Consider the following 18,069-nt stretch of genomic DNA (forward strand, 5'->3'; position numbering starts at 1 on the left):
AGCATGCGACCCAGTGGAAGATTGTAATTGCTGAGCAGGTCGTTGCATCGACCATAGAACTTACGAAAAAGATGACATCAAACGAGACTGTTGATAATCACCAAATTATTCAATTATAATTATACTAGGTATACGTTCTATAAATGACAAGTATTGTAGATATGTTCTCGTCAGTTCTGATTACTGATGTTAATATTCTGCTGTTCTCGACTGCGTATTACAAAAGAACTTTCGGCAAAGTCATACCTATTTTCAGTCTCTTTGAAAGTGCTTCGATGAACCTAATTTGAATAAAAACCATTAGTTTACCCTTATTTTGATTTCTTTAATCATATTTTACTGTCATTTTATTCAAACAGTGATTAGTTTGTGGATAATAAACTAATCTAGAACCCATTAAACTTTTGGCTGATTTTTATTTCAACTTCTTGAAGCTACATTACTTAACTGATTTAGATATGCTGAAATTTTTTTTATCAATGTTTGAATTTTTGAAGAGATTTCTAAATAATAATTTTTAAATTTTTATCATGATTCAGCTTCGTCATTTTGTTTTAAAATGTAGTTTAAAACGTAACTGTGAAAAAAAAACAACAACAATACAGAACTTTCTGCCCATGTATTTTTTAAATGTATAATTATGAATTAAGAATTCAAGAGCACTGTATAAGCACAATTCACGAATGAGGTGAGTAGCTAACTGTCTCAAGGGCGATAAAAGTTAAACGACGTCATTCTAATTTCAGTGAAACGTTTGATTTTCACTTTGCAAAAAGTGACCCTTAGATTTAAAAAGCTGGCCAGTTTTGTATTCAGTCACAGTATTTGGTTGGGGTCGTCAACTTTTAGTGATGGCATTGATTTTAAAGCTTGAAATTTTAAAATATTCATCGCTTAGGCGAGTTATTTATAACCTGGTTACTAAATATATGTATTAAGCGGAAAATCAAGCCAATTTTAATTTGCTTGCCAAATATCAACAAAATATTTCTATAAAGATATCATACGCAGACAAAAGATGAAATCTTTAGATAAACTTTCCAAATTCAATGGTTCTCATTGGTTGAAGTAATGTTTTGTATTAAAGTCCAAATTATAGTTTCATAGCGGCTAATTTATTTTTACAGATATATAAAACTTTTATCATGCAAAAAAAAATTGCAAAAAATAATAAAATACTTATGCATTAGACCTCTGCTCAACTGCAATTCAAAGCAAAAATATGTACAACAATTTTTATATGCTACAAAATTCTAAATAACAATCTTTGATATGAATTCGTACGGAAAAAGGTCTATAAACAGTGATAAAGTCACCACCTTTCATAAAATTAGCATACAGCTGTGAATTGTAAATCAAAATTGTTGTCATTTTATTTCGTCATTCTATTTTTGTGTCAATGAAGATTTTTAACTCTTAATCTCGGTTATCTTTGTAAGCCATGACAGCAAAAACATTTCAAAGGCAATAAACAGTGTGTCTCCTAGTGATGACACATTCTGTCTCTCATACATTTTGTCACCTGTTAAACATCGTTGACATCTAAGAAAGCAAATCTTGAGTCTTTAAAAATATTCAGACTTTTTATCCAATACATCAAACAATAGCGATAAACAGCAGAGATATTCTTCCAAATAAACAGTTCCTATCTTGATAATACGTGTTTTTCATTGGAGCGGCCGACTCTGTCATCTTAGCCAATGAAGATACTCGGTAAAAATAGATCAATAAAAAAAAGTAAGACGAGACACGTGCAGTACACCTTTATTTTCTTGTTTGTTTGTTTATGTATATTTTGTCATAAAAACACAGTGGAGGGATTGTTTGTTTCAAAAGATAAGGGAACAGATTCTCTGAAAAATCTTATTTAAAAGAAATTTTAAGCATGCGAATATTAAACGGCTAATTTGAATATGCATACATAAATTAAAGATTGATGAAATCCTATCGGAAATTCCTGTAAGATTTATTACTATGGAAATTTACGCGTCTCCACTGAGTTGAATATACTTTAGATGTTCCGATTACCCACCCTGTCTCCAGGAATGCCTTTTCTTAAAAAAAATGCTTTTTGGCGAGATAATATTTTTTTAATCTGATAAACGAACTTCAATCCTTGGGTAGTTGTTTTAGATGACCCAAAAAGGCATTACTTTTGAAACAAAAGAGTAAGTTATCTTTCTTTACGTTAATGTTTCAAGAAAGAGACGCAATAAAAGCAGGGATATTTGTATGCTTAGCCATATTTTGTACCCTGCGTGCATTTCATACATGAGTAGGCTGGTTTACAAACACTACCTGTGGATTTTTTAAGAGTATAAACAAATCTTATAATAGATTCAGGTGGCCAGGTTGTTACCTGGGAAATAATTGGGGATTGGTGGAGGGTTACCCAATAGTTGCAGTTTCATTACCTTCCTACTACCTCCTGTAAAATTCAAATCACTGCTATCGTGTGCTTTCAATTTATGACCTTGTGTGTCATATCTCAATATTTAAGCATTGTTTAATTGTTGAGATGCAAACCGGAGACCTGAATATTGAACGTCCATTTATATGAATGGTGTCAATGCGGTTAAACTTTGCAAAAGAGAGTAAAGCAACGTCAATGATTTTTATCAAACTTCATTAGAAAAAAAATCACATGATTCTTGGTAAACACACATATCAAGCCATAAATTTAAAGTGGTTGATTGTTAAGCCTGCTGCAAAAAATGTGAATTTGACGGAATCTATCATGGAGCGTAATTACATTTTTCTTCAAACAGAAATTCTCTGAAAAATACTAGAAGTCGGCGAAACGCAAATTCAACCGATTTTCATAACATTTCATATTAGTTTGATGAACTTTGATTAATAAAAAGGCAGGGCACTCTTTAACTGAGAAAACTTGTTGCCATGATAACTGCTATGACAAAAATATCCTTAACTTTAATTAGATTTGAATATAAAATAACTTTCAACAGAATAAAGACCGAGAATGACTTATTTGCAACTCTTATTCGGTGATTTTTTTTCTGATAAATAGCGAGAACAACAAAAATACATTGCACAAGCAGTGCTTACACAATATGAATATTTAGGCGGTGTTAATTCCCAAAAAATGATTAAAATCACGATGCTTACCTTTCAAATTCATCATGAATTTTTCGGGGGGGGGGGGGGGATTTCCTCATATTTAAAACTTGTTACATGTGTTTCAATGTTTTAGTATGATTTATATAATAAAAAAATAAAAATGAGGATATATTTTTTTAATAAGCAATATATATTAGAGGTTCCAATAATTTGATATGTCCCACATATGTTACATAATAATTTAAATCGAGTTTAAAGCGTGTAACTCAATATTAATTTCACAGAAAATAATCTGTACTCTATTCCTAAGCGGAAATCTAACCTTACTAGAATCATTAATTTTATTTTAATTTTTTGCATAACATGATTCTTATATGCTATTTTAGACGCATATATTCATTTCCTTAATATCCTCATTATTTGATTTATTTCATATATATATATATATATATATATATATATATATATATATATATATATATATATATATATATATATATATATATATATATATATATATATATATATATATATATATATTTATATTAAAGAAGCACTAACAAACCAACAACACTCGTTATTTATTGTGTCGGATCAAAAGATACACGGTTATAAGATGAGATATAAAAAAGCACTAAAAATAACCAACGACACGAACAATAAATAATAATATAAATATATAAAACATAAATAATAAAAAAAAATAGTATTATGTTAAAGACCTTATGAAATATTCAACTAGGAATATCTACAATTTTATAAGATTAGTTAAAAAATAAACTTAACATATTAATGTTAATTACCTATATTCTAACAAACAAATAATAATTAAAATGATTAACAAAAGAAATAAACAAAATTAACCTGAATTTAGAAATAAAATCATTTTAATAAATTACGCTATATTATTCGCCATCTACATAGAACAAAGGCCAACAAAATAAAGCTCTGTTATTCAGTCAAGTAAAAGTGAATGAATATTTACAAAAAAGTAAAAGAACAGCAGCTATGCTGTGAAGTCACCTTTTCTGTCCTTTCATTAGACATTAGACTGTCTGACAAAATTTATCCTGTGGCCTGTTTTAAAGAGAATAATTTATTCAATTTAATTTTTAACTTAATGATGGCTACTAGGTCATCGCCATTTACAAACCATTCGAATTATTTGTAAAAGTACAGTTTAATATTTAAAAGAAAACTATTTTGATATATTTTCAAGTTAACTTGATTAAATAATAGTTGATGGCTAAGAAATTAAAATATTAACCCCTTCATGAGTTTTGAATAAAGAGTAACCGTTGTCTGCTTTACAGCAAGAACATAATCTTAAACTTTTAGACTGCATCCGTCCATAGAAATATGCACAAGCAGATACTTAAATTTGTACATTGCATTTGTTTCTTTTTTACCATCACGTTTTTTTTGCTGTTGTTTTTTTTAATCAATAAGCATCCTGTAATTCAGATTTCGAATTTTGTAAACATTATGTTATTCAACTTGATTTCCTTGTATACAAAGAAAATTCAACATTTATATAACAATAGGTATTTTTTTGCATATGCAAATGCACCTATGTCTAGAAAATATTTTTTATCAAGCTTTTATTTTTTATATTTTTTTTATGCTAACCAAGTTTCGAAGCATTGACAAATGAATGCGAATGATATACTACATGTTTACAGATAAGGGTACAAAATTGTTCCACATAAATTTGTTATGTCAATATGCAAGATACTTACCGGCAAATTTAACTTACAACTTGAATAAACTGACCAACATTATCTGTTTTTAGTTAAATGTAAAAACATATCATTAACAATTGGATTAATGGCTAATATGACTCTAAACACACAAAAAGATGCAGCTAAGATAACTCAACGGGTAATGGGTTTAAAAATCTTGGCACACACAGTTTTTAAATGTACAATAATGTTTTTGATATTAAACTTAACGTGTGAATTAGATAATGTCTACATTGATAAGTTCAAAATTTATAATGTAATATGCATTGCTCGTCAATCTTTAAAGGTATAACTGGAATATGTGATTCGGTGCTTTTTTGCGCGATTTACAATCATTTGCAAAATATTGATATTTTTTATCAAATTGCTGGAACCCTGGTCTCTTGTATCTTATGTATTTGTACGTTGACATAGTAATGTTGACTGTTTACATAATAACTTGCATACTGACATTAAAATTCCATTTAGGAAAATACTATGTCATGATTTAGAACGACCTAAACTAATCCTAAATTATCTAAATACATTTGATATGAAAAACTTTAAAATACAACTTAAAAATTGCTTATTGATTCATATTTTTCAAAAGATATATAATAAAAATTAATTCTTTTCTTACTCATTTTTACTGTAAGGTGTATTTTGTTTCTAATACTAATGAAGAATAATAAAATTATGATATTTTTTTCCACAAATCAATTTACTATTGTATTTTTGATATAACCTAGTCTATCTTTTGTTTTATGATTTTTTTATCATCTAGTTGAAAAATGATTGATTCATCTAAAAAAAAAAATAATAATAAAATTCTGCTCCAAATGAAGTTGGTAAATCATAAGATCAATTCCTGTTTAACTTGAAATGATTTATCAAAAGATTTGATCATGTAGCAACCAAACTCATATCAAAGTGTGAACTTTATACACAAATAATTGTTCTTTTATGTACGTTTGAGAAATTAAACTACTAGCCTATGAAGTATTTCCTATATTAAATCAAGAATTAAGCAAACCATGAGCTAACATGAAGATCATGGCGACGTCATAGATGTGGACTCGTGATAATGGTCAATGAACACAAAACATTAACATTTAGAAATATATTTCCTTATATGAAAACTTTATAACAGGTCATATGGTCACAATTTAGACGCATTGATAAATATGAATCGAAAAGCAATTTCTAATCCTCGCATGACTTTATATGTTATTGTCGCAATAGATACACGGTAAGGTTCATAATTCTGATCAGTTGTACTTCCTCAAACGTACATGTAAGTATAAATGATAAACAAAATGTTTAAAAAGTTTATCGCATTATGAACTTCGTTGTTTTGTAACCAAATCCTGTGAAAACTCCTTTGGGCTTCACGTGATTTGATTTGATTTGATCACGTGACCAATATTCATAAAAAGAAAGCTATTTGCAAATGTAAACATGTTTAGATGAGTACATAATATTCAAATCGTTTAAATCCTCCAAAGCACGATCGTCCCGTCAACTCCGTGGTAACATTCAAATACAGAAAGTTCCTTTGAACTGGTGTGCTGGTTTTGTTTTTAAATTTGGTCCTTTGTTAGAACTAGCATCGTAAAATATTCTAGAGGGTTTACGTGTGTGCGTGTAGCTCTTTTTTTAAAAATTAAAAATGTTCTATCTTTGGTTTAAGTACAACATATGTGGGTAGAATGAAGCTCTATCTAGATCTTAAAGTGTCAATGTTGATTTTATCCGATAAAATAAAACTCCGGAAAATGGTTATCACTTTAAGTATTCAAGGCAAAGGCAAAACACATTCCCAGAAATAGCATGACCTCTGCTTGTGTAATCCTTACAAAGGGCGTTTTTATTTTCATATTTCAAAATACTTTTCATTTCAGTAAATATTAATTTAGACTGTAGTATTTTTTAATTTTATTAATTTTTCCTTAACGTTTTTATCTTGCTCACATAAAATCAGCAAGCAATCAGAACTGATTATCTTATTATTTCTGTAAATGAGTGACCCTTACGCTATGTCATTTTTGGATTAGTTATTAAAATTTTCCTTGTAAAGACTATAAAATAGAAAATAGAAATTTGTTGCAAAGTATCCAGTCTAAAAAAGGAATGTACAGACAAGGTCAATGAAGTTCGATTAATAGCTTGCTGTATTACCTCAGTGACCGAGGACAAGACTTCATGTACCTTAAACAGAACTTTTGAAGCAAGAAGAATATTTTTTTTAAAAATCAAATGTTCCTTATAACGCATTATTTAAATTGTCTGGATTAAGATTTGAGTTTGGTCTATACTAATTGAAACAAATACTCGATTTTTATCAATATTAAAAGTAATAACTCTTCAAATAATAAAACTACATAGTTTTTCTTGTCCATGGGACTTTACTACATAAAGCATAATATAAAATTATATATAAATATGTATGTATACACAAATCCATAAATTTGATCTAAATAGCAAATCATTAAGTTCCTCCAAACACATAATATGCATCAATAGAAGGCACTTAAGTATAAAATTGAAATGAAGGGTGAAGTCCTTCACGAGCACTTGTCAGTTTATATTTGATACAGGGCACTCGGGAAACGTATTCACAGCCTCACAGCTGGTATGGCACTTGATATGGCAAAATAAAGCACACAATTTTCAAACTCGTAATACTCAGAAAAGTCACGAACATGAAATAAGTTATATACATGTAATATTGCATCTCTCCCAGCCTTGTAGGTTGGATTGTCAGTTTAGTTACAATATTGCATCCTCCCCAGCCTTCATTGTTGTCAGTTTAGTTACAATATTGCATCTTCCCCAGCCTTCAGTGTTGTCTGTTTAGTTACAATATTGCATCCCCCCAGCCTTCAGTGTTGTCTGATTAGTTACAATGTTTTGGTATTAGTATTGTTTCCTACACCGTCTGTCAAACTCGTACTGGACCTCCCTGGGTCGCCACGCCCTGGGAACTTTGGACCAGTGGAATCTGTACACTAATCTGGTACCGTCCTCTCTGCTCATGAACCCAGACTTGTAGTAGTGTCTAAATACCGTAAAGCAGACAAAAACCTTATTATACATCAAGTGAGATGAAACAACAATATATATAGTGCAGTGAACAGAAAAGTCCAAATTTAGTTGTTTAAGGATGACGTCAACCAATATATGACGTACCGACTTATCTTATTTTTATTCACCAAAAATCAGCACATGATTAATGTAGTCAACAACATGATTAGATATGTCCGGGATGGGTTTTTTTAAAATTCAATGCGTTTTCTAAAACTTTATTCATTAAAGATCTGATATTGTTTCAAGACTATGGGACCAAACATTCATAGCCAAGTTACGTTACCTTATTCCACGACTTAATTTTTCGAAATTCATGTCCGTCTTCCTTTTTTTCTGACCCCACTTCCGGCTGATATCCGTTGTATCCACAAACCGGAAGGTCCCTGTTAAAAGGTTCACCCAGCGGATCGATTCCGTCCCATTCCGCAACTCCTCCAAAATAAACTTCCACAACAAAACATTTTTGGCTCCTAAAAGCAAAATAAATATGGAAGATTTGGATATTTGTAAAACAGTGATTAGTCTTTGAAGAGAACCCTACATGTTAAACATAGATCTTCGAGTATTCACATTATTTCGATAACGTACTATAGAATATTGCATACTATTTTCAACTTCAAGTATAAGATTGGTTTCTGAAACCTAGTTAGACGTATTCACACAAGACAAAAATAGTTGACCTGACCTCGTTTGCCCTTTCGGCACATGAACGAACTCTGGTCAACAAATTCGGAGTCATCCTCTGACTTGATCTCAGTATGTTCATAGTAAGGCTGGAATGAGGTCTGGAAAGTGGGCAGGGCTGGTGTACAAGGCGGGTGGTAGCCGCTGGTATAGTACTGGGAACAGGGGCTATTGATGTCAGTGGCGGCCAGACAGTGGTCCTCTGTGACGTAACAGGGCTGTGACTCATATGGCGAGTAATGGTTCTGATAGTGGATGCTTTCTGTGTTGTGTTCGTATGACGCGTCATCGTGTAGAGCTAGAGGTAGTTGGGGGTTAGTTTCGAATGTACCTGTAAATTTAGATGGTAGATAAGGTGAATACGAGAAGTTCTTGTTCTTTTAAGAAAACATGTACATGTACAACTTTTATTTGGCATGATATTGACATAAAGAGCACATATACTTTACAAAAAGAAAACCCCCAGATTTTTATATAATTATACAATCAAGACTTGGTTATTTGTACACTTAAATCACTTCTACTGGCTAACGCAACTACATGTACAAAAACCAACAAAAATACTTCAAACAACAACAAAAGGCGCCCAATTACAACAGCTTGATTAAAGCATACACCAGGAACCTAACTCTTGCCATGTTAGGAGACCTATGTTAATGAAGAGCCATTGAATGTTTTAGTCAGGTTGATTAACGGCTTGTGTAATTCATTACGCAATGCAGTTTACAACGTATATGTATGGATTAGATTTCCACGTTATGTATTGCTCAACAGGAAGACCGAATAAAAAATATCCCATTTCAGTTTTGATATATTGCACATGATATCATATACTACATATCATTTGATTTGTTTTAAAACCTTTGCTTACATTTTCAAACGTTTTTACTTACCCTCTCATGTTATCCAGTTTATCATAAAAACAGAAGTAGAACTGTTGCTGATAAAAAGACCTCCCTATATCAACATTGTAACATTTCCTTTGTGTTTTGTGATAATAAAGGTTATATTGTTGTTACATCTATAAAATTACATCCCATTTAAGGAAATAATTAGATTTTCGAGACCGTTTTATAGCAAGTACAAGGAAATTCAAAGAATACAATTGCTTCATTTTTTTAAAGTTGTAAACCCCCTCGTCACTTTTACTTTTCTCCATTTCCTTTTTCACATTAATCATAAACGATCAATGTTAGTATTTGTTGATAGTAGTTTTCTCATACTCTATAGTTAGATACAAAACGTGCTCTTACTTCGATTTCAAAAGTTAATGAAATAAATGAAATGTGAAGCTTACCGATCTGCCCCTCGTTGGGAGGAATGTGTTCGAAACCTGGCTCACTGGCCTCCGATATTAATGCGTCTAAAACCAGAAAAACCAAATTATTACACTGATAGCAATAAAAAACAGATCTCTTTTATGTCACCTTATTCAACTTTTAGATATTTGACAAGACGGTGGTTTTTAAACCCGATCTCGGGTTTTTTTGAAAACTTAAATTCATTTGTGATAATTTCATTTTGGTCTTGATTATCATAAATTAAATCAAATCGGTAGTTAGCAAAATAATAAAAAGAATCACAGGAAGGTTTTCTTTACTCGAACTTCTTATAAATATATCCGTGAGGAAGTCACTGGTAATTTGTGGATATAAAGGAAAGAAGTTTATCTTCGATGTCAGATGGCATTAATCGGGATGTAAATTCTTGATATTGCATCTTTAATGGTTGCAAATAAAGATGACATCGGTAAGGGTTTTTTTATTATGATACAATTTCTTAATACTACGTTGGTTTAGGCAGAATTACTTTTTCGTTTAATGTGTACCTACTTTCCGGAATAATTTCATAAAATCTGAGTTTCCGTAAACACTTCTCGAATGTGTGTACGTTAAAAAAAATATATATATATATATCAAAGTATGACAATAATATTGAATTACATAGAAAGATTATAAACAAGAAAAACAAAAAGAAACAACGCACCTGTCTGGGGCTCGATTATTCGGAAAATTTCGTTCATCATCTCACTAGAAAACTCAATGCTCTGAAATATCACAAGTTACAGTTTTAGAATTGCGACAGATGCCGGTGTACGTTAATTTCCTGAAAAGAGCGAATGTACCAATATCTACGGTTCTAGTTGATCATACTACTCATCATATAAAATGTACTCACAGGCGGCTCTTGATACCCATCATCACAGGCCATTATTTCGTTAAATAACTGCAATCACAAAGTACAGGGCATTCAGGATCAGTTTTTCTTTTTATAAAAATGCACAGTTATATGCATATTTATACAGTAAGAATTGGTAAGAAATTCTCAAAGTACTTTCTATGATGCTCATGTGAGTGTTACTAAAGCAATCTTGAGCTATTATGTCCTTAACAGAAGCTAGTTTCTTAAGGAAACTAATACTAGGTACCTTAAAATTCCGTGTTTTCCCGAATTTCCGGTTGTGTCTGCATATGTTCAGTAGTAGGAGCATTATAAATACACCCTGTGATGTCACAGCACTGGACTCAACGGAGTTCAAAGGTCAACCCACGCAAGGAAGCCACCCAAATCTATTGCTGCCTCCATGTTTTACCCGTAATTACGTCTCTCGCGCACCCTTATAGTACTTTAGATTTCAGCAGACCGTGGCCACCATTGTAATTTTAGGCTTTTTAAACATTTATTCCTACGATATTGGAATTTTGTTCGAAGATCGTGAGTTTTTATCCGGAGAACAAATACTAATTTAAGTAACTTGATGTATTTTTATGCATAAATGTCTGGGTAGCACAGTCTTTAGCTGACCTTTGATGGTTAGTGCCTAATGGACTGGAAAGATTTAAGTTTCTGAAGAGAGTCATGAACGATATTGTTGTGACTGATAGGGACGAGGGTTAATACAATTTACTAACTTTTGGACAAATCACCATGTTGAACCCATACATGTAACCCGGTAACAAAGAACTGCAGATTGGACAAGAGGGTCTTTTCGTAGTCTTTTTGATCGTGTAAGCAACAATGTTATTTTCCATTTTTAGATTTTTTTGTTTGCAATATTTATGTCCAAACAAATAAGCTCATAATAAGTTCCTTTTTTTCATGAACCTCTTCTGGCCAAATTTCTGAGATATTACTGAATTTGAGTGTTTTTATATATATATGAATCTGAAAGATACTAAAGCCTTTTCTGTCTGTTTGCCAAAATGTCAAAATACAAATACAAAAACATGTTCATTACAATACACGAGTTTCTATTAATATAAGGTTTTAAATTAAAATTTAATTTATAAGGTTATGCAACAAATTTATGTATTGAAATTTATTTTGATTCTCAAGTTTTTATGGCATTCGACAAAAACCAATTCTGATCCAGGAACATCGTATTTTGTTAATTAAAAAAACAGTTTTCGAAGTAAAATGATTTACAAGCGAAGAAAGAACGTTGTATTATTTATGTCACACTTAAAACTTGAACTACACATTTTGTTATATTGCAAAATTAACTACACCCATGTATAGATAATGGTATAAATGTCAAGTATTTATGTACATTTTAAATATATTATTTAAGTTGTCACTCGTATCTTACAAGAAGATTCTTGACTGGCAAACCTGGGAATTAAATCTGTCAAAATATTATCATAAATATTCTGTATAATCATTTAATCTGTTAAAAGATTATAAGTAAAGCAGATCATTTCTATTCAATTGTGAGTAACAAATCAAATACTTTTCAAGGTCTGCAGGAGGTCTTATTTTGGATTAAATTCGATGAAATCTAAATTCAGCTGCATATGTCTCAAAACAAGTCAATTCTCGTCTCAGGCGAGGAAGAGAGCGGAAATCGCACCGAGCGTCGCGGTATACATGCAGTGTTTATTTTTATTATGAATTCTCTAATATAATTTACGATTGCTATTTGTTCATATGTACTGCGGTACAAACTGAATAACCGTGATTTCTCAGAATTCATTTCAGAATTTATTTTCGCATATTGTATTTAAATAATTTGAAACGATATCGACCTTTTCGACTCATTTGAATTTCTACAAACGGAAACAATTGTTCGCTGTATTAATTGACCATTGTCTTAACATCGCCAGATGTATGGCGGGAAATGGCGCGTGATTAGTGTTTCCCTCTGATTCAGACCGCATTTATTTTTCATTCAGCAACTCCAAGTGTACATCTCATCATTTTGGAGTATTTCCTATGATATTTAAGATCCAACGAAAATGACTAAATAGGGCTCGTTCAAAAGGAAATCGCAGTTTAAACTCTAGTGTATATTTAACGCGTCTCGGACGTGGGGCAATTCATTGCGGTTGAATTGTACCAATTTTATATTTATTCATACTTTGAGCAGCAAATAAGTGAGCTAGACATTATTATTTTATAAAAATAAGTCTTGACACAAGATTATATGAAGTACATCAAAACACAAAGTTGCGTGTGTGTCACGCAAGGGTCTGATTTCAAATAGTTGCGGGTCTATATGTACATCTGTGGAAAGATATGGAAGAACTAGAAACTCCAGCCTTTGGCCGTCATTTAGTTGAGTTGGGCTTCAAATCGAAGGTCAATCTATAATCACTTATCCGTGTTCAACAGCTTTGAGAAGAGGATTGAGCTTAATATGTTATTTCAAGATCATAGCGCTGATTTTTGCTTCATTATCGTGAACTTTGAATTTCCTAATCGCATTATGAATTTTATATACCAGCTGTCTATTATAAGAGTAATCGTTAATAATTGAGTAATGGCGAAAATATTGTACATAGATGAACACCAAATAGTATATATATGGCGGTGTTTGTCTATATTAATATGTTGAATAGAACAGAACCATTTTTTTGTAATTGTTAATTTTTGTCAGCGTCCCCTTAGAGCTAAGTTGATTTTCTTTGTGGGTAGCAACACGAGAATGTATCCTGCAATCTTGAAGTCCAAAATCAGTTGTGGCATTTCAGAGACTTGACAGTTCGGCCAGATGTCGCAGCGGGAATGGGGCTGAGGGGCTGATAAAAATCCTTCAGTGTGACACAAGTACAAAGCTAAGACTTGGGCACTCGACCTTATGTTAAGGTGCATCCCCTACCCCCTTATTTTACCCCTCTTTGCTAATACTAAAGAAGTTTTACTTGGGCAAGATAATTTCAAGTGCAATATGATATCCCAAACTGTTACTCGCACAACTAAAGCTTATTTTACACAGATTTTGTCAGAAGTATGCGATAAATATTTTCCACTGGAAAACTAGGTTTAATATCTTAGGATTGTTACTTGTCAATTTCAGGGTATTGTGCTTAATGTTTAAAAAATTCCTTATACCACTTAAAAACAACCACTTAGCTGAACAACAATAAAGTCAGTCTGCAAAAGAGTTGTACTGATTCTGGCTCTATAGCTGTTAGTTTTTAAGGGGGAAAAATTATTCATTCAAATTGTTCATTTGCCTGTTACAAGATACGCAGTTCTGCATTTAGCAGACTTGTAAATAGATAAATAAGGAAGACGGTATAATGCAGTTTATGCTTAGCATAAGAAATAATATTTCCTAACTATATCTAAGAAATAATATTTCCTATAATATATAGATATAACTATAAAACTAAACTATACTATCTACCGTGTTGGTTGACCACCAGAGAACTGTTGACAGGTAAGAAACATGTTTGAACATCAGACATAGTTATGCATATGTAAATTGCTAGCGGTACCATCACGCATTACTCTTTTAATTCTTTGATTATTTTATATTTAATCGTAGACCGTTTGTTTAACATTTTAAACACAACCACGATCTACTGCATGAACATGGATTTTGTTTGTCCCCCTAACTGTTATCATGTTTCTCTTTGGGTTTTTTCGAATACCTGACGTTAAGAAAATTCGAATACTCCTATGTGTGCTTGATTTTGGAACTTCAACATAATGGATAACAAATTAGGGAAGGTGTTTGCTTCTGCGGCTTTTATTTCTGTAAATCCCTATCATTTGTGACAACAAAACCTTTCAGTACTGTAAATGCATCCTTTAAAACCATTTTAACAAGAACTTTGACTTTGGGTAGTTGTGTAAAACATAAATGTGACGTAGGCCTGTCTATTTCATCGCTGGGCACTTGGTCATAGCTCTTGAGCTATTACTACGCAACTTGTGTATATTTCACTTGAAACCAGCGTCATTTTTAACTTGTTTTGACGCAAGAAAAAGATAGTTACATCCTACCGAAAGTCCAAGGTCTTGTTAAAATGGTTCTAAATCCAAAACTCACATGAATTTGAACCTTATAGAACCATTCTAACAAGAGCTTGGACTTTGGGTAGTTTTGTCAAACTGCAATGTGACTTAGGCCTGTCTATTTCATTGTTGGGCACTCAGCAATGGCTCTCTCAAATCAACAAGATTTTTCTGGCTGTTGAGCGGAGACTACGCAAATTGTGCATGTTACACTCAATGTGACTTAGGCCTGTCTATTTCATTGTTGGGCACTCAGCCATGACTCTTTGAAATCAACGAAATTTGCCTGGCTGTTGAGCGAAGACTACGCAATCTGTGCATGTTACACTCAAAAGCAGCGTCATTTTATTCTTGTTTTGACGCAAGAAAAAGATAGTTACATCATACCGAAAGTCCAAGGTCTTGTAAAATTGTTCTTATAAGAGTGGGAGTACAGTGTCATCGAAAATAACATCATTTCAGGTTTGAGGTGTGAACCATTCTAGCAACAAATGCACATGAAATTAGAAACATTAGGTTCTCATTGCAGTTAGCATGATGCCATAAATTGTCCGATATGGTTGTGATTCTGTAACTGGGATCAATAAGTAACTAAACAAATCAAAATATAAACTTGAAGAGATTCTACTCAAAAAAAGACAGGCACGTAGCATTGATTTCAAAGTTGTGGGGGCTTAATTTTTTTTACATGCTCCCAGAAAATTTGGGAGGCCAACTCTTTGGTAATTCAATTTTTTATATGTAATTTTAAGAAAAATGTTTGATGCAAACAAAATTGGTATAAATTGCAGGGGTGGGGGACCCTGCCCTTCTCCCCGATACCACGTTTCTGAAATATGCTGTCCCTGTGAAACCCGACCCCCACCCTTCTGCCATTTGAATTGCTACATTTCAAAAACGTGTGGTGAATTCACATCTCTTTCTTGGATACAATTTTTTATTAAAAAATAAATTTAAAAGATTTTTAGATTTTTTTAACGTATAAGTTTCTATGGAACTAAACTGTTTCCTAAGGCTAGTTTCGTGCGTTCATTATATCAGATATAAGTCAGGCAGACTTCTCCTTCGTCTGTCTTGAGCTCATTGCTTACAAAAAAAAACCAATGCCTAAGTATTAAGAAGAAAAAGTGCTTTCTTCAAAACTACAAAACGACCCTGTATTTTATCTTCACTGAAAGAAAATAAGATAATGCATAAGTATGTTTGCAAAGGATTTATATCTGAATATTCTATCATTGTTTCTATCTTATGAAGATATGTTTTAACAACAACAATAAAAATCTAAAAATTCTTTCCTTTTCACTCAAAATGCATTCATCTAATCTGTTTTTAAAATAACTTAATTTATGTTAGTATCTAGAGAGTACGGGAAATATTTTGCAACTTTGTAGACTAACAGTTGTTTGCTGATAACACGGTGTCCGATTAGCAACAAAATCACGTGCGCGTAATCACATGCGCGCAACGTGACAATTAATAAAATAATGCATATCTAAGAAAATTACACCTGAACACCGATAAAAAGAATTAAATAGGAAGAGGGAAATTTTCCAAGTCAGCTATATATAAAAATCCAACAGAGACATGAAAAAAATCGCTTTATCAATATGCTGCCTGTTGAACTTCCTCTACCTTTTTCATTGGCTAGCACTTCTGATTGGTCGATTTGAATTTTCAAACTTCCACTGTTGACCTAATTTTAAATCTAGGTGAAAAATTCTCTTCAGCATAAACATAATCGCTATTGCTTTGTTTTTCGATACGACCACGGCGCAGTATTTCTGTGTATGGACCGTTTTCATAAAACTATTCATGGTTAAAAAAAATTAGGATTTCCCCAGTTATTCTGATCAATAAAGTATCAAGAAATGGCTCGAAAAATATTAAATTTTTTAAGCATTGAAAAAACTACATTAGAGTAAGACTTCTCATTGAAGAAACAAACAAAGTATTCTTATAATTGTGGAATTCTGGAGCATTTGACAAGGGAATTCACCCCCCCCCCCCCCCTCCAATCCTATTTTAGACTCAAAAGAGTATGAATACTGTTTACTTGTACATTATAGCAATTATCATTATATCTGATGTGATGTATTGCTTATAGTTGTGCTCTCTGACAAATAATACATAAACAACCCATAATTATGCATCAGTGTGTAAGGTCTTTGCAGTTGTCATTACATAGATCAAGTTTTGGAATTCCCGATTTTTTGGCTAGATACATAAAATAAAATAACATAGCGGTTGTGCCAATTTTTGATAAAGAAGTGCGTTAGTATTGATTTACGGGTGTAATAGTTATCAACTTAAAGAAATATGAATAAAATTCCATTTTCCCCTTTTTGCATCAACGATACCTTGATTTACCTAATTCAACTCAAAATTTCATTTTTTAAGATTAATTTTATTTATTTGTTTGGTTTTTTTTGTTGTTGTTATTTTTTTGTTTGCTCTTTGTTTGTGTAATTTTTTTTATCTTTTGTAAGTTGTCTTAACATTATCCTAATTCATATGCGTTAACACTGCGCTCAAAATTCAAAAATATTATGCAGTCTGTTAAACTTCATTCGTAGATACGGTGAACTTTTTGGCATTTGTCATTAAGTGATAGAGTATGCAGTTAATGCCTTTTTATTTGAATATAAATTTATATATGAAATAAACTTAGGAACTTTTAAAAAAGATTTTATAAAAAAAGATTGAAATATTTTGATATTGCAAATACTTGTTTATTCTAACAACACTTGAGTCTTTAATTGGATGACATTGGTCAATATTGGCATAGCATTTCAACATAGAGAAACCATTCAAAACGCTTATTAACTTAAACGGTACCATGTTGATACGAAAAATTCAGTAATTCAAATCTAATTTGGCAAATGTTCTCGAAAAAAGTAGGTTTTCAGTTAATGATATTACTCCGTATAAGCGTTCATCCTGTGGAAGGCGTACGATTATACATATAACGCGACCTGCTTTACACGAGTACCGGATAATAGCAAACAAAATTTTAACTTTTCAATTACCACAGGGTGATATAGGTTTGAATTTGAATTTAGTCGCTAGGAATCAGTTGGTTCTGTCGTGTTTCCGGCCCTCGCCTCTCCGGTACCGGCACCGCTAACATAGTTCCTCCCCCCAGAGGTACGGGCGCCGGGATTGAGAGGAGTTAGTTCTGGGTTTGTTGCTTTGGAATTTGAACTATTAATCACGATTCATTAGCTTCGTGGTAAAATTGTAGTGTATATTGTCGAGT

At 32.0% G+C, this 18,069-nt stretch overlaps 2 protein-coding genes across 3 annotated transcripts in view; one reads left to right on the plus strand and one right to left on the minus strand.

Annotated features, from left to right (window-relative positions):
- The window catches only part of LOC128158262 (leucine-rich repeat and IQ domain-containing protein 1-like), a 152,174-nt gene that overhangs the window by 43,064 nt on the left and 91,041 nt on the right, over window positions 1-18,069 (plus strand). The gene's annotated exons all lie outside the window — the stretch shown is intronic.
- Window positions 7,185-11,103, minus strand: LOC128158288 (ETS translocation variant 1-like). Of its 2 annotated transcripts, XM_052821072.1 has the most exons (8): window positions 10,999-11,103; window positions 10,749-10,796; window positions 10,557-10,617; window positions 9,868-9,933; window positions 8,572-8,901; window positions 8,170-8,356; window positions 7,680-7,857; window positions 7,185-7,636 (listed from the first exon to the last, which is right to left on the minus strand). In XM_052821072.1, the coding sequence occupies exons 1-7, from the start codon at window positions 11,059-11,061 to the stop codon at window positions 7,716-7,718; spliced, it is 897 nt and encodes a 298-aa protein (XP_052677032.1). In that variant the 5' UTR covers window positions 11,062-11,103; the 3' UTR covers window positions 7,185-7,636; window positions 7,680-7,715. The 2 variants fall into 2 exon arrangements, with proteins under 2 accessions (XP_052677032.1, XP_052677026.1); XM_052821066.1 differs by having other exon boundaries at window positions 7,185-7,857.

The sequence above is a fragment of the Crassostrea angulata genome, chromosome 1 (genome assembly GCF_025612915.1).
Source record: "Crassostrea angulata isolate pt1a10 chromosome 1, ASM2561291v2, whole genome shotgun sequence".
Taxonomy (NCBI): domain Eukaryota; kingdom Metazoa; phylum Mollusca; class Bivalvia; order Ostreida; family Ostreidae; genus Magallana; species Magallana angulata.

Excerpts from the sequence above, each read along its gene's own strand:
- LOC128158288 (XM_052821072.1), bottom strand. The coding sequence starts at position 11,061 with ATGCTCCTACTACTGAACATATGCAGACACAACCGGAAATTCGGGAAA. Across the intron at positions 10,618-10,748 it reads ATGGGTATCAAGAGCCGCCT|AGCATTGAGTTTTCTAGTGA; the intron begins GTGAGTACATTT and ends GTGATATTTCAG. Across the intron at positions 7,858-8,169 it reads AAATTAAGTCGTGGAATAAG|ACACTACTACAAGTCTGGGT; the intron begins GTAACGTAACTT and ends TACGGTATTTAG.